The sequence below is a fragment of the Catharus ustulatus genome, chromosome 15 (assembly GCF_009819885.2).
Source record: "Catharus ustulatus isolate bCatUst1 chromosome 15, bCatUst1.pri.v2, whole genome shotgun sequence".
Classification (NCBI taxonomy): Eukaryota; Metazoa; Chordata; class Aves; order Passeriformes; family Turdidae; genus Catharus; species Catharus ustulatus.
Genome location: NC_046235.1, coordinates 19,260,353 through 19,287,021, shown reverse-complemented (window position 1 = coordinate 19,287,021; position 26,669 = coordinate 19,260,353). Strand labels below are relative to the sequence as shown.

The window sequence follows — 26,669 nt, the reverse complement described above, 5'->3', positions numbered from 1 at the left end:
CTCTTCTTGCTGCTTCGAGAGCGCAAAGCGCCATCTCCTGCTGAGCAGCTGCAACCACAAATACTGATTCCGGCAGCTGATCAACTGCTCCAGGGACTCAAAGCCGTCTAGTTAGCTACCAAGAATTAAATACGTTTTCTCCCTGAACAGCTCAGTATGTCACAGCTGCCAGAAACGCTGTTCTGCGAGAGGACCAGTCGTGAACAGCTGGATCACAGCTGCCCCGGGCTCACACACCAGCAACGTGGCACAAACGGTATTGTGCCTGGATGTCAGCAAGAAGACAAGCAGCTCTGCGCATTTTTGCAGCAGGTTCCGTATTTTGTATTGAAATCTCACTTCAAACGTGTTGTCACAGTTTCCACCGGGAACACAGCACATGATACCCAGTGGGCCCAAAACTGAAGATAAACAGACCGTAATAAAATTACTTCATAGACCTCACACACGCATACAAATTTCTTTAAATATCTTTGTAGTCATGTAAAAACTGGACATCCTTAAATTGAAATCAGTAGAAAATCACAGAATCATTCAGATTATAGGATAAGAGTTCTAAGATCATTGAGTCCGACTAATGGACCGATGTAATTGTCAAACAAATAACAAACACAACATTTAGGAGCATAGAACGCTATCAGCTGATCCCTACATATGGAGAACATAGGTGGTAAATACAACAAAAATTTATCATCAGAAAAAAATTCTGAGGCTCTTTTCACGTGTATTTTGGGATGGGGCAAAGAGAGAGAGAAAATGAGGTATGAACCAGGCATTGTGTTGACAGGACTCATCTGTGTAGTAGCAACAATAACGAAGAAGTTTTTATTTACATTTTGGATATATGGGCTGGCAGAGTAATAAAAGTATTTTCTGCCAAAGCTACAACTGAACTTGCAACACATTTGGCTAAAATTAAGAGAGGGAAAAACCTATGTAACGCTAAAATTTTACTTCAAATAACGGTCTAATTGGCTTTGTTTGAAAGACTTGTGAGTCTATAAGGAAGTCTATAAATAACTCATCATTTCCCACTTTAACAACAAACTGGGCATTTCCTATCTCTGTCAATCTTTGTAGAACAACCTTAATTTCAGCAGGGGACTCTAGATGAAATGGTTCCAGATCAACACAACCTTGAAAAAAACCTTGATTTTTAGCACCTAGCAGTGTATGAGTAAAAATTTTGAAATTATATTAAATGAGAAAGTGTTATCTATACGCAGGCAAATTGAAATACCTCTGTAATATATGTTATGTTGTAATTCGTGTTTATATAATATAAAATGTTTATATGAAATAAAGAAATAAGGAAACTTTTAGCGACAGCCAGGCAAGGATTGCTTCACCAGATTCCAGCACATGGAGCCATGAACAAAAAGCCTTGATTAACATGTTAACAGACCTAGGGCAGACCTGAAACTGCATAACGACCGATCGGGAATAGATCAGCGATAAGGACGTGACAAGTACCACCCGTCAGGACGAGCCGAGAAGCCCCCGGCAGAGCCACATATCGATACCAGTTCCCGTAAATCCAGTCATCTCCCCTGGGAAAAATTATATTCCAAAGCCTTGGTTCCCGTAAGCGAAAATGAACCCTCCCAAGGAAAATCACACCTCGATACGGAGCACACCCACCCCTCATCGGGATCCATCGATGCGCAGGGAGGACCTTTGTCCTGGGCAGCACCAAGAAAAGAAGTTATCTGAATATGAAAATCCACGGCAAAAACAAAAGGGACTCCTTGTCCCTGGCCAGAAAAACTATAAAAACAGACTTCCAGGATGGCATTGGTAAACACGGGGACCTGGTGCGATAGAGGCCAGATCATCGTTGCGTGTTCACTCAACTCCGAACCCGAGCTCGGTGTTTTCCTTTTCGGTTGTGACTTCCCAGGACCGTATTTTCGGTCGCAAAAATAAAAATTGCTATTTTAATATTTTAATTCAGCTTAATTCCTTTATCACCTATAACACCTCCTTAAGAAACAATCAACTGATCTTGAAGACTAGAACTTGAGGGCAGGGTGGCACATAATGAGCATTTCCCCTGTCACCGAAGAACTAAACGAGAAACTAGGAAGCCTGGTGCTCTCGGGTGTCGGAGCGTCTCGATCCCTCACGGCCACCGGCGCCGAGCCCCGCGGCGGGAGCAAGGCCTGAGCCCCCCGCGAAGAGCGCGCGCCCCGCACAACCGGCCAATCAGACGGCACGGCTGCGGCGCGCGCCCTCCAAAGGCGGCCAATCAGACGGCACGGCTGCGGCGCGCGCCCTCCAAAGGCGGCCAATCAGACGGCACGGCTCCGGGGCGCGTCTGGGATTGGTCACCCAGGGAGACAGCTCCGTATGGGGACGGGGAGCGCAGTGCACGGGGCTATGATTGGTCGGGCTGGCGGGTGGGGGCGCCCCGGCTGTGATTGGTGGAGCGGCGGGCGGGCGCGCAGTGTGCGGGGCTGTGATTGGCCGGGCCGGCGGGCGGGGCTGTGATTGGCCGGACGGGCGCGATGGCGGCGGCGGCTATGGTGGTGGCGGCGCCGGCGGGTGGTGGCGACTTCTCGGATCTGCGGGAGATCAAGAAGCAGCTGCTGAACGTAGCGGAGCGGAGCCGCGAGCGCGGGTTGCAGCACAGCGGGAAGTGGTGAGCGGGGCCGGGCACAACTGACCGGGCCCCAGCTCGGCGGACCCCGGCCTAACATGTTCTCTGCCGAGAGGGAGGACGCGACGGAGATAGGTTTATTTAGTCTTGAGAAAAGGAGTTTCGCGGGTACCTCATAATTTTCTGGAATTCCCTGAAAGGAGGTTGCAGTAGGGTGGGAGCCAGTTTCTTCTGCCGTACCTGCAGGGAGGGGACCAGAGGAAATGGCTTTAAGTTGAGATAGGGAAGATTCAGTAAGATACTGGAATTTTTTTTTTTTTCTCGTTATTCAGCTGGTCAAGCACTGGAATAGATTTCGCAGGGAGGTGGTAGAGCTACAGTCCTTGGAGGTGCTTAAAAGATGTCTGCATCTGGCGCTAGGTGATGTGGTTTAGGGATTATAGTGGTAGTACTGGGCTGACGGTGGACTTTAATGATCTTACTGGTCTCCTCCAGCCTTGATGTGTCAATGATTCTAATGCTCTCTTTCCCTCAGGGCTGCTGAACTTGCATTCGCCCTGGAGCCACTGCCACTGAACGAGCTGCCACCTCCCCCCGAGCTCACCGAGGTACGGCCCCAGGCTGTGCTTGGGGGAGAGTGGCTGAGAGCTCTAGGAGAAGGTGCTGCAGCTCTTGGGGGTGGCCTGTTTAATCTTTAATACGGAGGAAAATACGTGATTACAATCTCCAAAATCCCACGGGTGGGAGTCTGTGCTGAGCTCCAGTCCTGCCATACTGGGAGCATCGTTTCCATAGTGTGTTCAACGGGGTGACAGCTGTATGTGCTTTCACAGATAAAAGCATTATCTGTTGCTGTATCTTAAATGAGGCACTCTGTAAAATTCGAAATCACACGCACGCTACGTTATTTTTATTCCTTTTTACTGAGGTCAAAATTTATTTTAATGCTAATTATGTTTTGGCATTAAACTTGTGCTCATTGGGACACAAGAGAAACAAGTTGTGTCTCCATTCCCACCTCTGTAGGAATGCAGTAGAACTCATAGGTATCTGCCTGTGCTGGTGTATTATAGAAGTGTGATATGTCGTAAATGTATTTCATGGTATACTTACCAAGGAAGTGTTCCCTTGTGTGTTGGCCAATTAATATTCTTTTATATGGAATTCCTTAGCATACTAATTCCTTCATACTAATTGAAAGGCTAAGCCTTGCCTCCTGGCAGCTTGCCACAATTTGTTTCTGGAATCTCACAATTTATTTTAAATGTTCCTAAGTAGTCTGTACTTGTTGTTTGAGAACTCCAGAACTGGATCATGTGAGGGAGTGGAAGAAGTTTTCTGATAGTACCATCTGTACTGTATCCATCTGTAAAGATGGATAAACTACATCTTTAGCTTTTGGAGCAATTTCATTGCTATGTTTGTAACCATGATTTTCCTAAAGTCTGTCAGAGCTTCTTGGGTCTTAAAACTCGTGTGTCCCTGTAGGAGGATGCTCGTGATCTGGATGCCTACACGTTGGCCAAATCTTACTTCGATCTCAAAGAATATGACAGGGCTGCCTACTTTTTACAGGGCTGCAAGAGCCAGAAAGCTTACTTCTTGTACATGTACTCCAGATACCTGGTAAGGTAGAAAAAAAGGTTACCTCCTAGCACTGAACTCCTTTACCTCCTTACCCCTCTCTGGCATATTTTATTTTTTTGCTTATTCTGTTCCTAATGACCACCTTGAAGTCCAAATTGTGTGTTGGAGTAAAGGAAGATAGGGGTGTTCTCTTCAGAGCTGTGTTGTCTGAAAACTCAGTTTATACACTGCTGCTAGTGCTTTAGCAAACATAGGAAATATACTACTGTAATGTAATCTTAATCTTGGATTTCCTTTCTTTTCCACAGTCAGGGGAAAAGAAAAAGGATGATGAGACAGTTGATAGTTTGGGTAAGTCTCTGGTGTCAAGAAACTCATGACAAGATAATGAAGCTTTCACTGTTGACTCTTTATGTGACTCATCTTGGGGCTATGGCTTTCCCCTAATTTTTTTTGGATAATAGTGTGCTGTAACGTGATTTCTTTCATTCTCTTTCAATTCATTGATGTAATTACAGGTTACAGATTTTCATCTATTAGGTCTTCTTTTAAACTGGATGACCAGACTAAGCGATTTTCTTTAAAATGGGGAAAATAAACACAGGCTGGGAAGCCTTCATGTCATGTCAGTGATAATTCTGATTGTACCCTAAACTTTGCATTGCTGTGGTGAGACTCCTTATTGAAAGCTAACTGTGTGACTTTCTTTTCACGTAGGACCTCTGGAAAAAGGACAGGTGAAAAATGAAGCTCTACGAGAACTGAGAGTTGAGCTCAGTAAGAAACACAAGGCACAGGAGCTAGATGGATTTGGCCTTTATCTGTAAGTGCCCACATGTATTTCTTATATATTTGTGTGGATATGCAGAATTTCATGATTCTTGTCAACCTGATACTTTTTTTTTTTACAGATACGGTGTTGTGCTGCGGAAACTGGACCTGGTGAAAGAAGCAATAGATGTGTTTGTTGAAGCTGCTCATGTATTGCCTTTGCACTGGGGAGCCTGGCTGGAACTTTGTAACTTGATTACAGATAAAGAGATGGTAAAACTTTGGTGATCCCAAGATGTGGTAACAAATCTCAAGAGTTTAGCCTGATTCAGTGACCAGTGGTTTTGTTGCCACCAGATTGATGTTGCCCACGGCTTCATTCTGTGGGACACTGTCAGGCAATCTGTGACTGTAAATTGTTAAATCCTCTTTATCTTTGGTTGCTTGCCATGCTGTAGGTTGAGAGTCTTTATACAAGCAGGGCTAATTTATTATCATTCACCCACAAAGTGGTTTAAGAAATTTCTAACTCGTGTTTTGGAAGTAGTTATCACCTTGTCACATGAAGGAGATCCTCCTAAGAGACTTCCCTTTTTTATTTTTCTTAATCTGGTTCTAATTCCTCAGTTACTGAGCACTTTTGATAGCTCTAAAGGATATATAGAACCACTACTTTCAAAACTGAAATGATAATGTACAAAGCCAAATAGGAGGTGAATTGTATAAAAGAAACAAACTGCAGATATAAAACCAAAATAGATTATTTTTCTTTCTGCATGGAATTTGAGTCCACTCCTGGAATTCTTCAGTAAGTTCTGTCTGATTAAGTATTTAAAACAGTACTTTAAAAAAAAAAGTTTAAAAAAGTGATGCAGAAGAGAGTATTACCAATTTGTGGAAAAAGGGAAGTGCATTTTTTTATTATATAATTTTGAGTTGGCTCACACAGTTCATTGAAATTAGTGTTACAGTATTGATGTTCAAACATAGGAAGAAAGTGCAGTCTTTCAAAGGAATTCTGAATTTAATGGCTGAAACAAGAGCCAGATGATGTCATATTTGAGGACAATTTCTCCCCCCATTGATCAAATGGGTTTAAGAAAGTGACTGCAGGAAAGCCTCCTGCCTCAGGATCATCTGCTAAGTCATGGGAGGGAGGATAATGGATTCTTTGCCACATGTAGCTTGTAGAATACTTCTCATTGTCATCTCTTCTTCCTCTGTTTAAATTCTTGCTAGCTGAAGTTCCTGTCCTTGCCAGATACATGGATGAAAGAGTTCTTTCTTGCACACATTTATACAGAGCTGCAGCTGATAGAGGAAGCTCTGCAGAAGTATCAGAGTCTCATTGATGCAGGATTTTCCAAAAGCACTTATATCATCTCTCAGATTGCAGTTGCCTACCACAATATAAGAGGTTAGTGACACTTCGCAGGAATGACCTTAATGCAGACTTGGCATTTATAGTTGTTGGTGTCCCATATGCTGTTCTTTCTTCAGATATTGACAAAGCTTTATCCATCTTTAATGAGCTGAGGAAACAAGATCCTTACAGGATAGAAAACATGGACACTTTCTCCAACTTGCTCTATGTTAGGGTAAGCACTCTTCCTGTGGCCTGTCCATAGTGATGGTGTTTGTTGGAGATACATTAAATGCTGGCAAAGCAGCTGGTGCTGTCTGGCCTGTCTGAATACAGGCTTTCTGCTTCTCAACTCCATAGAGGAGATGCACTGTATGCATTGCCAATTGCTAGGTTTTCTTTCAAAACATAACGTACTCTCTCTCATAATTTTAATCTTTTGTTCCACTAGAGCATGAAGCCCGAGTTGAGCTACCTGGCTCATAATCTCTGTGAGATAGACAAGTACCGTGTTGAGACCTGCTGTGTAATTGGTGAGAGCCACTTCTTTCACATGTTATTTTTACATCTTACTTTGCTGTGTGAGGGAATCTTGGAAACAAGGCAGCAAGGCAATCAGAATCATCACTTGGTGAATCTGGATTCAGGCAGCCTGAAAAGCAGACTAAATGACAGAGTACTCTTTCCCTCATTTATCTCTGAAAGCTGTAGTATTACCAGGGTAGAAAGGAGACCTGTGTATCTGAAAATCCCTTTACAATCTTCAAACTCCAGTGGAAATAATTCTGTGTCAGGAGCAGGAAGTTAATTTGTTAGATCATGACATTACAGGGGGATGGAATCATAAATTGATTGGTACAGCTGAGAAAGGATTGACCAGAGCACTGGTGAGCAGAGTGCAATTAGGTCTTTTGAGGTTTAAATTAGTTCTGTCTTTACTAGGACTCTTTGTAATTTGTTAGGAGGTAGTAGATAATACACATTACATCCTTTTTTCTACTTTTCTACTGGTGTTAGCTTTTTTTGTTGGTTGGTTGTGGGTTTTTAAAATTTATTTAAATATTATGCCTTTTACTTTAGGAAATTATTATAGCTTGCGTTCCCAGCATGAAAAAGCAGCACTCTATTTCCAGAGGGCCTTGAAACTGAATCCTCGTTATCTAGGAGCCTGGACACTTATGGGACATGAGTATATGGAAATGAAGAACACATCTGCAGCTATCCAGGCTTATAGGTACAGCTCATGTACTGCACAAAATGGTGTTTGCTTCTGAAATAGTATCTTGTGTTTTTAATTAGTGATTTGCTGCAGTTGGTTTTGATGCTGACTTTCTGTCTAGTTAATCTCCTTTTCTTTACAGGCATGCAATAGAGGTGAACAAAAGGGACTATAGAGCATGGTATGGTTTGGGGCAAACCTATGAAATCCTCAAAATGCCATTTTACTGTCTCTACTATTACCGACGGGCCCACCAGCTCAGGTAAGAGTTGAGAATGGAGCTATGTTTATTGGTCTTCATTCTGACATGGTTGATACTGGGTAAGGAATTTACATACAAGAACTAAGTTAGGGGAGGAAAAAAACATTGATGCTTTGTGATATGTGCAGTCTCAATGTTTCAAATCCTTTTAGTTGTGTAAGTTAACTGTCAACAAAAGCTTTATGAGTTAAATGTTGAGGATTACTGGTTAGGAGTATGAGTGATGCTCTATGCTAAAGGATGACAGACTGCCAGGTGTAGATTATTTTTTTCCCTTGACCACCTACTCCCACCTTCCCTTTACCCTGAGATTAGCTGGCAGTGCATTAAACTACCTGAAGAATTGCTCTTTTACAGACCAAATGATTCTCGTATGCTGGTTGCTCTAGGAGAATGCTATGAGAAACTCAACCAGTTGGTGGAAGCTAAGAAGGTGAGAACTGATGTGAAAGACTTTAGGGTGTCTCCGAGAACACTGGGTGAAATTGCAGCAAAATTATGTAGCCAGTGCTGCCTAAACTCGTTGGCAGTTACAGTTGGGGAAGTACTGCAGCAGTATGCCTAGAGCGGCTGTAAGGAGTTGTCTACAGATACATGCCCCTTTTGCTGACAAGCCCTGTAGTTTTTTGTTTCTGACTTGCATGCTGGAGTCATGAGCTGGAGTAATTTTTGTGGCCTGCTTGACTCACTTTCCTTCCTTGACAGTGCTATTGGAGAGCTTATGCTGTGGGAGATGTGGAGAAAATGGCACTTGTGAAACTTGCCAAGTGAGTATGTACCCTCACTGAACTGTCAGGGCTGTGTTAAATGCAAGTCACACTTTGATACCTAATGACAAAATACAGAATGTAAACAAGTGTAAAAAAAAAAAAAAAAGACCTGTGTAAGAAGTGTAAGACTTGGTATCTTTAGGGCTGTAGTGACTGCAAATTTTGGTGTCTAGCTTTATCTTTGTTTCCATCAGGATAACTAGAGGGAATGATAGCGTAATGTGGGTTGCAAAGGACTTCAGAATCCTGAGGTGATTTGAACAGGCAGTGCTAGCAATTGTATTTGTCGTATTGCAGCTTAAAAGCAGCCCATGACAGTAGGTGATGTACACAATTGTTTGATTTTATTTTTCCTTTCTTGTATATGCCTGTGACATTGGAAGAGGTCTAATGTGAATACTGTGACATTGGCACTATTTTTTTTGGTGGGGATAACATAACATAAAGTGGGAAAAGTGAAGGGGGAAAAAGGGCAAGTGAAAAGTGAAATTGCTGTACAAATTTGGTCTGTAGCAGAGGAAGAAGGAGCACTGAAGGAAATAACAAGTAGCAGGGCAAGGTAGAATGGCAAAGGTCTGTTAAAAGGTTTAAAATGCAACAGAATAAACAAATAAATTGCTTTGGTTGTCACTGCTTCTAGCTGTCTAGTCACTATCTGACTGCCACCCTGTCTGTCAGAGTGAATGCAAACTGGATCATCCCTTTCTACGAGGGGCAATACATGTTGCATGTCCTGCAAATTCTGAAGGAAAGGACCTGGCTTTAGTCCAGGTCAAGATGAGCAGGTACTTTCTCATAGACCAAGAAGGTCTTCAACAGTGCAGTCTTATTCCAGTGACCCACTTTTCTCCTTTTCTAGGTTGCATGAACAACTGAATGAATCTGAACAGGCAGCTCAATGCTACATCAAATACATCCAAGATATCTATTCCTGTGGGGTAAGATGCTGTCTTGGGAATAAAAGAAGTAAACACGGTGTAGAACTACTTTGGAAGGCACTTACAGATGATGATTTTTACCCCACTCACTGTAGGAGGTAGTGGAGCACCTGGAGGTCAGCACTGCATTTCGTTACCTGGCCCAGTACTACTTCAAATGTAAGCTTTGGGATGAAGCCTCAGCATGTGCTCAGAAATGCTGTGCCTTCAATGATGTGAGTAGCTGTGCAGTCTTTGGTGCTTTTTTCTTAAGGGATCTGTGACCTTGATCTTGGCTCCCCTCAGAGTAGAAGGAATCTTTTATGAAGGAATGAGGACTGTCGGCCATACAAGTCACATCCTGAATGGTGGTCGTTGTGTATAGTCATGCTGAGTATGGTTGATAAAAGTCATGCAATGTAATGTAGATAGTGAAATTGAACCATATCTCATTGGTATTCACTAAGTAAAAGAATTTGAAGCTTCATATGGCAGTCCTAAGGCTGCTAAAACTCTTGGTGGTGAGGAAGTAGTTGAATGGTCATGAACTCCCACACACTGTGGAGTGGTGGTACTTCTAAAACTTCTTTTTTCTCATCTTCTCTGTGTAGACAGTGCAGAGAATATAATAGTACTTGGGTTTTGCATGCAACTCCAAACTCTGCAACTCTAAGTGGTCGGTTTGGGATTTTTAATTTCAGCCTGAATGCAGGGTGTTTGGCCTGTCTTTGACAAAGTTTCCTGGAGCTCTCTACAACCTGAATTCAGCTTATTTGAAGTTTTCCCAATTTACTTTTTGCTGGAATATTTAGACAGCTTCAGTGGTTGATAGTTGTGTTCTCTGAAATACCCAAGAAACACACCATTCAGGACTAAAAGGAGGAAGGATTAAAACAAAAGTGACTTACCTTAAGGAGCAGAAGAAAAAATAATTGGGAATGGCTTTTATAGCTTGTAGCCTTACAGAATGACAAACTAAGTTACGCTGCTTACATACTGAATTTGACCCAGAAACCATCCACTCATAGGTGTATTGTTCTGTTTTGTACAAATTTCAGACTAGAGAAGAAGGAAAGGCCCTGCTGCGCCAGATCTTACAGCTTCGCAACCAAGGAGAAACATCATCCACAGATGTTGCTGCTCCCTTTTTCCTTCCTGCATCCTTGTCAGCCAACAACACTCCCACACGTCGTGTCTCCCCTCTCAATCTGTCTTCTGTAACACCATGAACAATTCTGATACTTCTAACATGTGCATTGGATGTGACACTGCAGATGGGACATGCAATCACTTACTTCTTTCTGGGGAAATTCCTCCTTTTGTTGTTGCCCTCACATGAAGGGTAGGAATTAGCTTGAGTCCACAGCTGAAGACAGATGGGCCCCAACAGGCAAAGGGGAGCCTGAGGTGAAAGTGCCTATGCTGTGATGTGAGAGCCTGCTCTACTCACCAAGTCATTCCAGTCAGGGCAGACATCTCCCACTACACAGGACTACTCCTAAGTGAGGCATTGGGAAGAGCTTGTCTGCTTGAGTTAAAATACATTTTGATTCTGCCAAGTTACCTCTGGTTTTTACTGAACTTCTTTGGATGACCTCTTAGTGGTATCACTGCTGTCCTCGTCAGACTATTAACCCACCTGTCTACTTAATCACTTTTGCTTGTCTTGAACTACACAGGAGACATTTCCCTAAAGCAGTAAAATAGGTACTTAGAGATAGACCCATGGGTCTGTTAAAGGATTGGCGAATGTCAGAGGAATCCCAAGTAGCTACAGATGACAGCTCTCTGAGTTCTCACTGTAGATCTGGTGGATAGTTTTGGCTTTCAGTAGAAAAGCAGTTGGGATAGCACAAATAAAAAAATAGTGGTGAAGTTACAGTCCTTGGGCTTCTTTATGGTGAGGCTTCCATGTGTACTGTAGCAATGGAATCAAGTGAACTATAATGAATCATTTTGTTAAGGAGGCAAAAAGAGAATTATGCCTTTGTTTCAGAACTAGTGGGCTTGTTCACCCTTGTAAATTTACAGCCTTCTCCCTATGTCTGTTGCATGACTTTAAATCAAGGTCAAAGCATTTTAAAAACCCTTTCCCATTTAGCCATAGTTTCCTGTGTTTCATGAAACCAGTTATTCAGGTGGGCACATCAGGAAACCTGTGGGTCACAGCCCTGGGCCCTCTGAACAATGCATTTGCATCATGTGCATGGAGCAGAGGGAGCCCATGTTCTTAGTTCTGGGCGTATCTAGAAATTGCCATCTTGTTTTATGTTCCATAGTATCCGTTCAACAACCCTTTCTACTGCAGATGGTTTTAAACAGTAAAACTGACTCTTGATGTATTTTGCAAGAACTCTCCTAATTATTCCATGCAAACCTGAGGATATCAATGAGACCATTTTTTAAATGGTTGTCACTTAGGGGCAAATTGTGCTTGATAAACTTGGTGGCCCTCTACATGGGGGGGTTAATCTGCTGGTGGTTATGATACTGTGGCTTCCACACGGTGTCCTTATCTCTAAGCTGGAAAGACATGGATAGGTGGACCCCAGCGTGACAACGGTCACACTCCCAAATACTGTGGACACCGAGGTGCTGACCAAGTGGAGACCGGTGATGAGGTGTGTCCTTCGGGAGTCGCAAGGCCTGGGGCGAGCTCCAGCTTGGGGCCACGGGCGCTCCGGCCCTCTCGTGTCCCCCGGCTGTGGGCCGAGGGCTGCAGCCCTTCGCCCTGAGGCCGGCTTGGCAGGGAATCCTGAGGGACGGGCGAGCGCTCCTCGGCCTCCCGTGCCCGCGCTCCCCGCGGCGCTGCCGGGGCGCAGCTGCGGAGGGGCGGGCGGGGCTGCCGCAGCCCCGGACCGGCGGCGCAGCCTCGGCCGTGGGGCGGCGGCGGCGGCGGGGCGGGCGAGCGCCCTCAGCGTCGGCGCGCAGGAGGCGGCGGGGCCGGTGCGGGCGCTGGAGCCGCCGCGGCGGCAGGAAGATGGATGCGCCGTGCTCATCCCTCGCCGCTCGGCATCTTTCCCTGGCGGCACGGTGAGCGGAGGCGGCGGCCGAGAGGGTCGCCCGGTGCCCGCGGCAGTCGAACAATGACCGGCAGGCTGCGGGGGGCCGGGGCGGCGGCGCGGCGGGGGAGAAGAAGCGATGGAGGTGATGGGCGGGAGGGGAGGGGAGCACGAGCGGGAGCCGGCGCTGGTGATGGAGAGGAGATGGCGGGAGAGGTGTGGTAGGCGCAGCCCGCAGCCGCCTCAGCCTCCCGCCAGCCCTGCACCATTGTACGCCCGGCGGTCATTGTCCGCCCGGTGCGGGCGCGGCGCGCTGGGTGCGGCGGCTGGTGCAGGGGAGGGGAGGGAAGGGAAGGGATGCTCCGGGGCTGGCATCGGCCATCGGCGGAGCCCGGGCTGGGCCTGGCGCCGCGGGGGAGCCCCAGCGGAGCGAGGCCAGCGCGGCCCTGCCGGCGCTCCCTGCGCTCCTTTCCACTCGCGGTGCATCTGTGCCCGCTCCGCCGCTCCCACGGCGGTACACAAGGCTTCCTGCCCAGCAGAATGTTCAGAATTGCACCTGTACGTGTCCTGGGCTGTCAGGGCTGGCGTACCTGTGTGTGAGAAGACATTCTGTCTTGCGAACACAGACCCCACAGAATGCATCTCTTTGTATATGCAACGCATGTCTTTTCCACAGCCACTGATAGAGGAAAGCTACCTCTTGGTCTGCTGTGTAATTTACGCTTAAATTACCGGATTCTCATCACTCAGTTTCGTTTTGGCCACTTATGGCAGATCTAGATCCTACATTTGAGCTATCTAAAGGCACTACTCATTTGTAGTCTGTTTCTGATTTTTCCTGTGAATGCAAATTTTTAAAAGATGTTGCTCATACCTTATAGGTTGGGAGCATGGAAACGTACATATTTAAAAAATTTAATTTCACCTCTTGTAAGGAAAAAAACCCCAGAGATGCATTTTTAAAGAACACTTGCATTTTGATTCTGTCCTGTGCCTCACCGTAAGGGGACATGTTGGACTCCCATTCTCAACGTCTCTGATTCTGCCGTGGTGCAGGCATGTGCTTGGTGCATCAGGGTAGCCCATCAGGAGAATGTTTTGTTCATTTTCAGGCAGTAATGTGACGTTTATTGCTTCTGCTCTGACTCAGGTTTTGTTTCTATTGATCTGGCCTACTGCTCTGCATAGGAATTTCAAACCTAGGGCTGCTTGTGCTGCAAATGCTGCCTCTGCTGGCACTCAACCTGACTCTGATGGGTATTTCAATGAGGTAAACTCCTGGTAATTTTAAAAGGTTTTCCAGGAATGAGTACGATTTTGGTGAAATCTGGGACTGGTGACGTGGTCATTGTTGAAGAGGGCACAAGACACAAGTACTCCATCAGTAGTTCTGTGTCAATCAAAAGATGCCAAAGACATTGAACTATTGAGAGTGTGTCCAGAGCAGGGTGACCAAGATGGGGAAAGGTCTTGAGGACAAGGATTAGGAGGAGTAGCTGATAACATTTGCTTTGTTCTGCTTGGACAAGAGAAGGCTGAGGGGTGACCCCATCACAGACTACACCTTCCTCAAGGGGGTCAGCAGAGGGAGAGGTGCTGATCTCTCTCTGGTGACCAGCAGCAGGACACAAGGAAATGGAATGAAGTTGCATCAGGGCAGGTTCAGATTGGACAGTAGGAAAAGCTACTTCACTGAGAGGGTTGCTGGGTACAGGAACAGACTTTCCAGGGAAGTAAACCTATCAGAGTTCAAGGACTATCTGGATGATACTCTTAGTCATGTGGTTTAGTATTAAGTAGTCCTGTGAAAAACAGGGAGTTGAACTCACTCATTCGTATGGGTACCTTCCAACTTGAGATATTCTGTTATTCTAATCAAGTTGTGTGATTGGAGCCAGTTCCAGCCTTGCTTCCACAGGAAGCAAAATCCCAAGGAGAAGCCTCAGGGAGGAAAGGCTGGAAAGTTTTTGCTGAGGTTTCCATAGGAGTTACCCAGTGGTGGTGGCTGCCAGGAGTTGTTGATGGATTGCCCCTTTGGCTTTGTCTGTTCCCCAGAGCAGTGGCAGTTTGGTGGTCTGCTGGGATTCCCTGCTTGTCAGCAGAACTCCTAGCAGGAAGGAGTAGGCTGTCAGTGACATACTGCAACCTTTCCCACTTCCTGCTCTCTGACTGACTGTTGCAGTAGTGCCTAAGGGAGAGAAATGTGGCTCTCACCTTGGAGACGATTTCCAGTGTCCTCTCCAAGCCTAAGTTCAAGCTCTGTGATACTGCTAATGCATTGACTCAGCCTCCCTTCTGAGAACCATGGTCCTGTTTCCCTTCAGTGGCTTCTGTTAATCCCTCTGCTTTCAGAGGCCATTCCCAGCTCAATAATTTTATGAATGAGGACTTTGGTATCCTACACCTTAAGAAATGAACATAAGGTGGAGCTTATGTGTATGTGGCTATATATGGTTGAGTGTGGTTGTGTTTTAAGGAGGTGATTAGCTATTTAAATTTGTATATATATGCTGGGTTCTGATAGACTTTTTGCTATCAAGGCTTCAGTGTAGCTGCGTAGGTTCACTGTCATTACAAAGCATAAGTGACCTCAGGGTATTCAAGTCAGGAAAATGCTGTGAAATGTAGCTGTAAAACAATGCCCAGAATAATTTTCAGTTTTCATCTCCATTCATTTAATCGTTGATTTTGTGGTTTAGAAAGTTATAAAAATAATCCTCCTACTGTAACAAAGGTGTGGTGATGGATTCTACTGCTGTAAGGCTGGTATAACTCAGATGTAGCTTGAGCAGTTGAAATCCAAGTAGTTTGTTAATTGTAATGTCCAAGGTTTTCCCCTCTTCTTTTTAACCAAACTGCGTGAGCCTGAAGACGCTTTCACTACTCAGTCATGGTAATTTTTAATAGTGGTTAATATTTTGCTTCCTATTGGCTTTGTGAAGTTGCGGGGCAGCAAAATAGTCCTTACCAGATGCCTGAATTTTGAGTCACTTTCCAGTGTTGCTGTATCTTCTAGGTCCATCAGATTTCTCTTTAATTTTTGTGCATGGCAGTGCAATATTTGTACTACAAGACTGCAAACCAAATGTTTTTGTTTTAAAAAACAAATTTTAGAAGTATTTATATTAATGTTATTTACTTGAATTTATCATTGCACGTTTGCATTATGTGTTTTGAGATCAATAGCTTAGTTAAATTCCAAGCAGGTAACATCCTCAAAGTTGCTCTATAAATCTGTATCCCTTCAAGGCTGGGACTTTATCAGATTAGAGCAAATTTATCTTCCCATCTTCAGAGATGGACTATCTGCTGCCATCTTTTTATAGGTCTATGCAGAGCATCTTTGCAGTTCTCTGTCATCAGCTCTCAAAATCCAGAATCCATGAGGGTAGAAAAACGTAATTTTTGTAGTACTTCTAGTTTCTGTATCTTTAAGGTCTTTTTGAATTTCTCCTTTAAGATATGAGGACTAGAAATCTTTGGTCCAGGAGGTAGGGCTCTAAATAGAAAATTCAGCTGCTGGAAGGACCATGAGAAAGCTCTGTGGTGTGGCCGCACTGAATGCTGTCAGTTCAAATGAGCACAAACACAGCTTCTTTGGAAACAACAGAACATTGTGGATCATGGTCTGCAGTTTGGACTCCAAAACATCCAATAAACTTGAAAGGAAAAATAATACATGCGAGTATTTTCAGGAACATGGGCTTTCAGTTCTTCTTACTAGAACTGATGATGCTGTATAGTTTGCTTGCCATGCATTTGGATCACTGGTGGGCTGCTGAGAAGCCATCACTGGTTCACTAATATTCACTAAGCTGATTTTTTAAATGGGTGCAGAAAAACTTTTAATTTTTCGTTTCTGTCATGTAAGCAAGATCCTAAGAACTCTTAAATGTTACAAGTGATAGAAATTAATTAGAGTCAATAATTTACTGTTTGGCATGTATTTGGGGTAGATGTGTACAAAAATTATAAAAAGACTTAAAATTATGTTTAATACATAATGTACACTTAGACTTTCATGAACATGATTTTTGTTTTAAGTTCCATGATTTGTAGGTAAGTCCTTGGGGTTTTTTTCACTATTTGTGAAATTAACTATTTGTACTTAATATTTGAGGTTCTTTTAGATGCTCTGTTCCATCTCTGTGCATTGGCAAGGAACAAAATGAGATGCATCATTTTTTGATAATCTGCTTTATTTAATACAGCCCTTTTCATGTCCCCTCTCTGACAGGAAATTGTGATCAGTTACAATGAGTCTTAGGTGAGCAGAGTATGTGGGACTGTTGCACTGGAAAAAGACTGAATTATTTACATCTGAAAGAACAATTGTGCTGGTTACTGTTTGGTGGCTCTTAACTAAGGAAAGACTGTGTAATTAATTTGGAAGCACTTTCAAGAATCCTCTAAGTCTAATGTGTGTCCAGTACAGGTTTCAGAGGCACAGTGGTGAGCTGACAGTGCCTTTGCTGTTGGATCACTGCCCCAGCCATGTCCAGCAAGGCGGCTCGCAATCCCTTCGGCATTATGCCACGGATTTTTGTGGGTTGCAACATGACCTACATGTTGCTGTTTTCTTGGAATATGCAGTGTCTGTGGCTTGCATGGTAGCCTGTGTTAGGTGAACTCAATGAGGATTTAAGCATTGTCCCTAGAAATTTATTTTAAATTATATACAGTAACTTAATGCTTATTTGAATCTCTCTGAAATTAATGTCTTACAAGTGAAACCTCTCAATTTTTTTCGTATCACATCATGTAGGAACCAGCATCTCAGCTGGATCTAGTGGGTGGTGTTTCATGCTTACACCTTTTTCAGCTGAGCAATCAGCTCATCACCTGCTTATATGGGAGGAGAGTACTGCTGCCCTGGCCATCATAATACAAATGGAAGCTGGTGCTTCCATTTTTAAAGCAGCAGAGTTTAGCTAAATATCATCCTGTAAGTTTCCAGGGGTACTTTTTGAATAGTAAACTGTAAGGATAAATTCTGCATTTAACATGAGTTTCACTTGATTCTAGTTGTTTATTTATCAAGGTCTGTTCTTCCCATTACGAGGAGAGCTAGTTAAGTTAGCATGTGTGGTGTTATGTGGTGCATTTTCATTTGGTTTGTTTTGTTGGGAAGCACAGGCAAAACATGACAGGTACTTGTTTCTCAGCTGACCTGTGCCACTGGCAGGAAAGATTTCTGTTGTTTCAGACCATTCTTAAAGAGTTCACAGACTCTAGGGATGACAAAGGAACGTATCTTTCCCCACATGATAGAGCAGTAAGATTCACAGCAGTTCACAAATGAGAAAAAAACATTGTGTCTAATGGTTTTCATTTTTAGAGGTATTTTGAATCTAAAAGATGTATAGGAACGACTAATGTAAAAGATATGTTTATATTTCTGCTGAGAAGTTAATGTGAAGAGATAAAATACTGCCTTTGTTTTTGCTGAACTTCCCTGCTAATGGGAACATTCATATTCTTTTCACAGAAAATGGAAGGAAGAGGCAAGATGGGTACAGGATATGGGAAATTAGAGTGATGTGTACATGAGGTTCTTTAAGGCATTGATGGCAATAGAGTGGGAGAAGAAAATACATTTTTTGAAACTATATTGAACTGCAAGCTGATAAGAAACTGCAAGAAGGTAGTAATCAGGTTGGAAGTAAGGTATTCAGAAAAGAAAACAGTTCATTGTAGAGACCTGTGTTGTTATAAGTGAACATGGGAGGCCAGAGTGCAGATTTTTTCCTGATTTGTTCTGAAACCAATGCCTGTGCTTATTGACTTTATCAAAAGCTGAGCTAAAAATGGCAAAAACTTCCAAAGTTAACCATATTGCTTTAAGAAGAGAAATTACTTAAGTATCTGACAATTTTTAGTAGTGAATGTAAGATGTCTTCCTCTGCCATCTGTAAGACAAGAGGTGATCATCTGCATGGCCTTAGAAGGAAAAGGGTTTTCAGGGGAAGGATCTGAGGCATGAACTTTTCCTCTCTGTTGTTTTCTTGTTTATATGCATTTCAATTAAATAAAAGAGGGGTTTGTTGGCTTGTTAAGATCAGATAAAGGAGAGTGATATGGTAAAATCCATGAATTGCAGTGTTTCTCTTCCAGGTGGTGTGCATTGTCTGGTGTTTGAGTGTGATCTACTTACATAAAATAATGCACAAAATACAAAATGACTTAAATGTGTTGTTAGGCCCCCATCTTGTAGAGAGCTGGGCAGGTTGATAGAGCTTGTCCTTGTCCTGACATTCCTGAGTAGAGTCTCCAGTCAGTATCCATTTCCATCTTAGCCTGAAAAGTACTGATTCTGGAAAATGTCCACTTCCTTTTGGGATAGGGCAGGGTTTTCTCTCTCACTGTTAGTGTTCTCAGTGTGCATTGTGTTATGCCAACTTCTAGGAAAATAACTGTATGAGAAAGAGACAGATGGTATTTTAGCCACAGAATACTAGAATATTGTTTTAACAAATCTGCTTAGCTTTGCTGCGGGTAACAATAATGCTTCTGTCCCCTTTTTACTGTTTCCATGGAGTCACCAGCTTGGATGGGGTTTTTTTGGTTCATGTTTTAGAGCAAGGGCCAATGGTAATTTTAGCATGAGCAGCCTAGCAGCACCAGATTCATTCTGTATTCCTTGTGTAGAGCCCCATATCCAAGGGATATTGTGAGCTCAGTTCAGAAGGTATTTTAATATTCCTGAAAATTATTATGGTATTGATTAGAAATCTGACTACAATACAGTGATTTTTGTGCAGTCAGAATCAGAGGGGGATTAGGATTTGTCCTGAAGAGCTGTTTATCAAGTCTGAGCTGAGTGTTTGGGTTGATGTTGGCATGCTGAATTATGATGTAATACTAAAATAATGTAAATCATGCTTTTAATCACAGTTTTCATTAATTATGTATTTTGTGATGTGGTGTAACACAGACGGTATGATATGCAATAATTAGGGCTTGAATTTTATTCTGAACTTACAGAGGCAGTATTTTCCAGAGAGCATGCAGTGACAATGTGGTTATAAATATTTGTTTGGCAGTACTGCCCAACACAATCCAATCCGGCAAGGGTTTGCAGCTTCTTCAGGCTGCTTTCCTTTATCACCAGAGCAGCAAGTTTGACTTGGAATTGTATAGGTCAGCTTGAGAATGGATGGAGGGAAAGAGTGGCTGTTATTGATCATGATCTTTTCCTTTACGTTGTAGAAGCTTCCCTGAGAGACAACCAGTTGATGTCAGTTCTAGTAAATAAATCTTGACAAAACTCACAGGTGGTGTGAACTGAAGCAATAGTTTTGCTACCATTTTCAACAGTGTTTAATTAGTGTATGGTTTGAAGGAGTTGCTTAGTTTTGATGCAGCTGTTTCAGTTTTAAGTGTGACAGTATATAAATCAAAATAATATACTCAGCAATGATGCATTGATTTCACAATAGCAGGGCATTTTACTAAGAAATCTTCAATATTTCCAAAAGAAAAATATCAAGGTTTCAATTTACTTTCTGTTAGGCAGGGAAATTCTTAACTTCCAAGATTTTTCACACTACGCAAATTACGACTTTTTAAAAACCAGCTCTAGATTTTGGAGACTGTATTGAAATCTACTTAGATTCTACCTCTTTCCTTCTTCCTTCCCCTATCCTGCAGCATCTGGTGTAGAATTTTATTGTATACACTTAGTAACCAGGTGTTAAAAACCCAATTGCTAGATTACAGTGTCGTATTGTCATTCCTTGCCTCATTTGTAAATTAGGATCTTGATCCTCCGAAAGGCACAGGCACTCGTTTCTTACTCTATGGGGACAATTTCTAGTGTGAACAGGCCCTTGCATGTCATTAGTTTTCTGCTTCCACAGAGACCTGGAAGGCTGATGAGGCCTTCACTTGCCCTTTCCTCCTGTGACAGATGGTAGGAGTGTTATGGAGAGTCTTTGAGTTTGGCACAGGGTCTTGCAGGGGATCAGGGGCTGGGAAGAGGAAGAGAATGATACTGTTGGTAGATCCTTGAGACTAAAGTGTCTGCTTTGTGGTGACCTCAGACTGCAAGGACTGGATTAAATAACTTGTCCCTTCTAGTCCTGTACTCTCAACAGCACTAATCTTTATGGTTAATGGATGCCTGTCTTCAATGCATGGTGTCTCTTTCTGAGAACAGAAAAAGGGCAAACATGGAATTCCCACAAGTGTACCAGACTGGTGTTCAGAAGCATGATTGTGCTGGGATATCCCTTGCAGATTTTCAGACAAGGATTGCAGTGTTTGGGGATGGGAGTGCTCTGTTGTGTTCTGTAAGCATGTGAGCTGTCCAGATGCAGTGTCCACTGACAGATAACAGTATTTCTTATTTCTCGCAGTGCTTCCAAAGCAGCTGAGTCCAGGACCTTAAGGAATGTCACGCAGTAGTTGCTGAACTAACTGGCGCTGAAAGGAACAGAAAAAGATGGCAGTCCATATTTGAAATAAACACGTGGACTCTCGCTGATACGAAACCATGTCAAAAAAAGGACGGAGCAAGGGCGAAAAGCCTGAGGCACTGATTGTTGCCCTACAGGCTGCCAATGAGGAACTCAGGACTAAACTAACAGACATTCAAATTGAGTTGCATCAGGAGAAATCTAAGGTGAGTGAGAGTTGGGTTTTAAATAGAAGTCTGCTGAAGAAGACAAGTGGAAAAAATGGTACCACAGAATTCAACAGAGGCCACACAACTCTTTCCTAACCAGTGGTCTGATTCTTTCTCAACTTACATCATTTACTGTGGATGTCCTGTAGCTTCTGTGGAAAAGACTCCTTTTTACTGAGCTATAAGTTGGAGAAATCTCTAGCCCTCAGATGAACGAGTATGTGAAAGTTTTAGGAATTTTGCTATTTCTGAGCCCTCCAGTTTTCTGGTGAATTTGACTGCTGGATTAAAAAGCTTTTAGACAAATACACACATATATACAGAATCTTATTTCCTAAGGAGATGTTAAAAGTACATGTAGCATCATTGTGTGTGGCAGGACACCTGGAGAAGACAGGGTTTTTTGTTTGAGTAAAGACCATGTAATCTACATAAATGCCTCAGGAGCTGGCCTGTATTTTGTTTTAGGGGTGTGGAGGATTTGGGTCTCAGCAGGGTCTTTCTCAATTTGACATGGATGTGTCTGGGTGGGCTTATTTTGATAATGTTATGTTGGTAGCAGATGACTTCTATTTTATCTCAATGTAGGTTGCTAAACTCGAAAGAGAGAAGACTCAAGAAACGAAGCGTATTCGTGAGGTGGAGCAACGCAAGCAGACCGTGCAGATCACAGAGCTAAAAGCCAAACTCCATGAGGAGAAAATGAAGGAGCTGCAGGCTGTGAGGGAGAACCTCATCAAACAGCACGAACAGGAGATGACGAGAATGGTGAAAGTGCGAGACAGTGAAATCCAGCGCCTCAAGTCAGCGCTGTGCGCGCTGCGCGATGGGAGCAGCGATAAAGTACGGACTGCGCTGACCATTGAGGCTCGTGAGGAGGCCAGGAAACAGTTTGACTCTGAGCGCCTTAAACTTCTGCAGGAAATTACTGAACTGAAGTCTGCCAAAAAGCAGGTAGATGAGGCCCTTAACAATATGATCCAGGCCGATAAGATCAAGGCAGGCGATCTTCGGAGTGAGCATCAGTCCCACCAGGAAGCCATTTCCAAGATCAAATGGGAGAGTGAAAGGGATATTCGACGCCTGGTCAGTAATCAAAACAGTTCATGTGTTCTCTTAGGCTGCACTGAGTTTACCTTTTGTGTCTCTTAGCTTTTTCTGCATAACAGATCTCTGCAATGCATTACAAATTTCTCACTGTCATTTAATAAGTAGATCGCAATGGGTCAGCTGTGGCATTGTGATGGCAGTTAATAGCTTAAATTAGTTGAGCAATTGGCCTAATCCATGAAGATTTGGCTCTCTGGTTTGCTAATACATACAAGGTGCAAAGGGTTAGATAAAGAGCATTTGCATCTGCATTTGCACTTTTTTGGTTTCTCCACCCTGTTTTATGGTATCTGAAACACAATAAACCATGGCAGGAGAGGAGCTATCTTTTGGTTGGCCTTGGTGTAACCTTCAGTAATTACTGTGGAAAATGAACAAAAAGAAGCCCATACCAGCAAAGGTGCAGGTTTCATTGTTTCACTGTGTTATGGTTTAGAAACTTTGCAATGTGTGCTCCTCCTTAGACTTTCCAAACCATGCTGATGCTTTCTCACTCCTCATCCCCTGCAGTGGGCTGGAGAGGAGAATTGGAGGCACAAAAGATAAAGATGAAATCATGAATTGAAGTAAGACCACTTTACTGGAAACAGCAGTGAAATATGTACATGAGAGAGGGGAGTGACCTATGTGCAAAATGCTCACCATGGAGCCTGTGACCCCACCACAGCCATGCTACCCTCATCCAGAAGGGAGCCCTTCCACCGTCCCCAGAAAATGACATGAGATCATTTAGAATAACCTCTGGGTCCCCTGACTACTGCAAAAATTAACCTTGTCCTGGCCAGAACCAGGCCACCCTGTCATGTGGAGAGCTGGACCTGCTTGTAACAGTAGAAAGTTTAGCTTGAAAATTGGAATTCAAGAGTTGACAACTAAGTAAAATAAATGGGAATTTAAACTGTCAAGAATGATACCACCCCCCTGCATCTGAGGTGTATTCTTGTGTTGCCAAAATGCTCAATGAATGTGCTCCTGTGCTGAATTATGGGTATGGCTCAGACTGTTGTTTTACAACTGGTGCAGTGTGGTAGACCGGATTTGAGGTATGGTCACTACTCTTAAGTAAATAATACAATACAAATGGGAGAAATACTGTTGCCTTCACACAGTAATATTGTTCTGGTGTTTCTTTCATTCAGATGGACGAGATCAAGGCTAAAGACAGGATCATATTTTCGTTGGAGAAAGAACTGGAGACACAGACAGGCTATGTGCAGAAGCTGCAGCTGCAAAAGGAAGCTCTGGATGAACAGCTCTTTTTGGTGAAGGAGGCAGAATGTAACATGAGCAGTCCCAAGAGAGAGATCCCAGGAAGGGCTGGAGATGGTTCAGAGCACTGCAGCAGCCCTGTATGCAGGTTTTAATGGTCCCTGCAAAACAGTAGCATGGATGTGTGTTTCTTGCTGACATACCTTCACAAGCACTGGGGAAACATTCCCACTCATTCATTACAGACAAGTTAATGTCTGTAGAGTCTTCAGAGGGCATGGTAGTTGGGCAAAGCTTAGCACTGCTGGTTTTCATCAGTTGTTCTATTCACAAATATAACACATCTGAAATAATCAGTGCCCCTTTGAAAGAATCATCGATGGCCCTAACTACCTGGATAACATGCATCCTCAAAACCAGATAGAATTAGGAGGATGAGCAGGGAGGGGCAAAGAGAAGTCTGGGCATGGAGAATCTGTGAGACTCTTAGGAGATCCTGCTCTTTGTCTGTCTTCCCACAGACAGCCCTTGGGTGTCATTCACAAAGCACACAAGTCACCCATTCTGTGACTAAACATATATAAAAGCATATTTACATATGTACAAATGAGGAATAATATCTGTAATTGATACAGAAAGGGTTGTCCTGACTTTTTCGCCTGAGGTAGTGGCTCAACAAATAGAAGCAATCTATAGGAAAAAGCAATAAAAATTAGAATCTTTTAGCTTTTTCATCTCTGTCATAAAAAATTATTATCTGTTTGGTTGTTTTCTCTTAATTTTTAAAAACGGCTTAAACTTTTCAATTCCAGTATCCCCCAAACCAGATACTTTGTCCAAAATATATATATATATTTGCCTACATATTCAGTACTGTAAAAGTCCCTAAACATAATTTGTTGATGATGACAGCTTAAGTTGACTGGTGTGTGTTTTTTTAAGGATTCTTTTCCCAAGGGTGTATTTTGAAGAGGATCAGTAACTGTGTGACATTGTTGCCCATGCACAGGACTTGCGCAGAAACCAGAAGAGGATAGCAGAGCTGAATGCCACCATACGGAAGCTGGAAGACCGGAACACGTTGCTTGTTGATGAACGAAATGAGCTGGTATGTGAACTTTTGCACTGGCAGACAGAGGACGTTGAGACCTTTGGGGAAAGGCAAAGAGAGGGAGGATCCAAGGATAGAGCTGGTGATGAATATGCCTTGTCCATCCATCAGGCCCATCACTCAGGAGGCTGAGGAGGACTTTTTATCCTTAAATTAAACAGCAATTTCACTGAAGTTAAGCGAGTGCAAAATCACAGCAGCGGTCAAGGCAGCAAGGCTTGTAGGATTCTGTGTGAATGCTTTTGTTCCCTCTGTTTCAGCACACAACAATTGTGCTCGGTAATTTACCTTGTACATGGTGAGACTTACCTTGTAAATGAAGTAATGTCTGTAAGGTCTGTAGTCCAGTATTTGACCAGGTTGAAAATAGGTAAGTACAAAGTCTGGGAAGAATTGACAGCTGTGAATTGATCCCTTTATCTGATTTTCTACTCTGTGGTGATAGCTGTGTGTTGAATCAGGACCCTGGCTATTCAACCTGTTTATATTTCTCTTCTTAGGGATGAGGGTGATAAATTCAACTCTTGATGGTTTTTCTTATTCCTGAGCTAGAAATCTTAGTGCACTCCTTCATATCAGTTTAGCCAGCTTCAATGTTTTTTATGTCATAATTACAAAATAGATGTCAAGATTGCAAATTACAAGTATATTCATGTGTCTCTCATGACAATTATTAATTGCTATTATCAATCCAGTTGAAGCGTGTCCGAGAAGCTGAGAAACAATGTAAACCTCTTCTGGAAAAGAACAAGTGCCTCACGAAGAGAAATGATGAACTTATGCAGTCTTTGCAGCGCATGGAAGATAAACTCAAAGCAGTCACTAAAGAAAATATAGAAATGGTTGGTACTGAAGAGCAGAATGAGGATTACTGGATGAACTATGTGTTAGTAGCCACATCTGCATAGTGCATGATGTGTATAAATAGACAATATGCATTCTTTATAATGTGTAATACTATTGCTAAGATACAGCCATGTTTGGTCTGTATTATGCTAGATTTATGTACCATAACATTGTGTATTATGCATACATGGGCAATATACTTACATGAATGCATAATCACAGTCTTTAATTCTATTCTTGAAGTTAGAATATTGAGTTTCACTTGTCTGAAAAAAAAAAAGAAAGAGGAAAAAATGTTATATCATTGAGGCATGTCCTACTGTGCTATTTTTCATCTGGAACTCAAAAAGGAAGCTGTTAAGAGTGATGTTTTCAACTAGAATGATATTCTTGCATCATGTACACATTCTTTTTAGAGCTGATGATGACAAAGTAAACTTCTGGTGTGGCACTAAGCACACAGAATCTTTCCATAAAACATACGCATGGTAGATGGGTATGGCAAAGGGAGAATGGTGGTGTTTAAATTTGGTTAAGGCTGTACATTTCCCATATCAGGGCCATAAGAAGTGGGGTCAAAGCAGTTACATCTGCATATCCTTCAGATGGGATTGCCTTGGTAATCAGTCTCCTTCCAGGCTCTATGTTCCTACACATGCACTGATGTTGCTTTGGCATTTATGGAAAAGGAGGTGGATCTTCTGGCAGACTGAGACAACTTCCTTGGCTAAGAGTGTTCATGGACCTTGCCCTGATGTGTAATAGCCACTGTCCTGAGCAGGCTAACTGCCCTGCAGTGGGAGCAGCTTTCCAGCTGATTAAGCAGAGATGATCAGATTCACTTTCCTGTCCCACAGAAAAAAGACTTTAGTGTTACATGGTTAATGCACTTAAAGACTCTGTAATTCACCTATTATCTGCCTAGGAGACAGATAAACTTTTTGCAGTTGTCATGTGTCAGAATTATTCTACCACAGCTGTGGTAGTGCAGATCACAGTCCCTTGGGATCTCCCACAGCAAAGAGAAAGGACTTGGGAATGTGCAGGCATCGGCATCAGTGAGCAGCACCCCTGGTGCATGTCTGTGGACACAGCATGTATGTGCTAAGTTAGCTCCCTGACATCTGCTCATCACACTGTGAATGCCCAAATCATGAAAGTTAACAAGCTGTGGGTGGCTAGAGTAATTCTCGCAGGTTTTAGCCATCTCCTTTCCCACATATGTTCAGGAGCAGGCAGGATATTGACCTGTGGTTAAAGTAGGTCTGTTACAAAAG

General features: G+C 43.0%; 2 protein-coding genes across 7 annotated transcripts in view; both read left to right on the top strand.

The window, feature by feature from the left end:
- Positions 1–2,484: 2,484 nt before the first annotated feature.
- CDC23 (cell division cycle 23) lies at positions 2,485–11,588 on the top strand. Its single transcript, XM_033073359.1, has 16 exons — positions 2,485–2,641; positions 3,135–3,207; positions 4,088–4,225; positions 4,495–4,537; positions 4,904–5,009; positions 5,098–5,230; positions 6,197–6,374; positions 6,458–6,555; positions 6,772–6,853; positions 7,401–7,554; positions 7,682–7,801; positions 8,159–8,234; positions 8,507–8,568; positions 9,431–9,509; positions 9,605–9,724; positions 10,547–11,588. Exons 1-16 carry the CDS (start codon positions 2,508–2,510, stop codon positions 10,715–10,717), a joined length of 1,767 nt encoding a protein of 588 aa, XP_032929250.1. The 5' UTR covers positions 2,485–2,507; the 3' UTR covers positions 10,718–11,588.
- Positions 11,589–12,413: 825 nt separating this feature from the next.
- The window catches only part of JAKMIP2 (janus kinase and microtubule interacting protein 2), a 37,598-nt gene continuing 23,342 nt past the window's right edge, over positions 12,414–26,669 (top strand). For 4 of the 6 annotated variants that reach the window (XR_004419482.1, XM_033072860.1, XM_033072861.1 and 1 more), the window contains exons 1-6: positions 12,414–12,521; positions 20,848–21,113; positions 21,705–22,202; positions 23,366–23,575; positions 24,445–24,543; positions 25,242–25,388. Coding sequence is in view for 5 of the 6 variants with exons in the window: in XM_033072860.1 (XP_032928751.1) it covers positions 20,985–21,113; positions 21,705–22,202; positions 23,366–23,575; positions 24,445–24,543; positions 25,242–25,388 (1,083 nt within the window). In the remaining variant the exon portion in view is untranslated. Of the gene's footprint in view, positions 12,522–12,549; positions 12,636–19,155; positions 19,179–20,847; positions 21,114–21,704; positions 22,203–23,365; positions 23,576–24,444; positions 24,544–25,241; positions 25,389–26,669 lie in introns of those variants that run through there. The other 2 variants (XM_033072862.1, XM_033072863.1) reach the window with 2 other exon arrangements.

What these genes read in the sequence shown, in the direction of transcription:
- CDC23 (XM_033073359.1), top strand. Translation starts at nt 2,508, where the DNA reads ATGGCGGCGGCGGCTATGGTGGTGGCGGCGCCGGCGGGTGGTGGCGAC. An exon ending in ACATGTACTCCAGATACCTG is followed by an intron (nt 4,226 to 4,494) that starts GTAAGGTAGAAA and finishes TCTTTTCCACAG; the next exon opens with TCAGGGGAAAAGAAAAAGGA. An exon ending in GCACTTGTGAAACTTGCCAA is followed by an intron (nt 8,569 to 9,430) that starts GTGAGTATGTAC and finishes CTCCTTTTCTAG; the next exon opens with GTTGCATGAACAACTGAATG.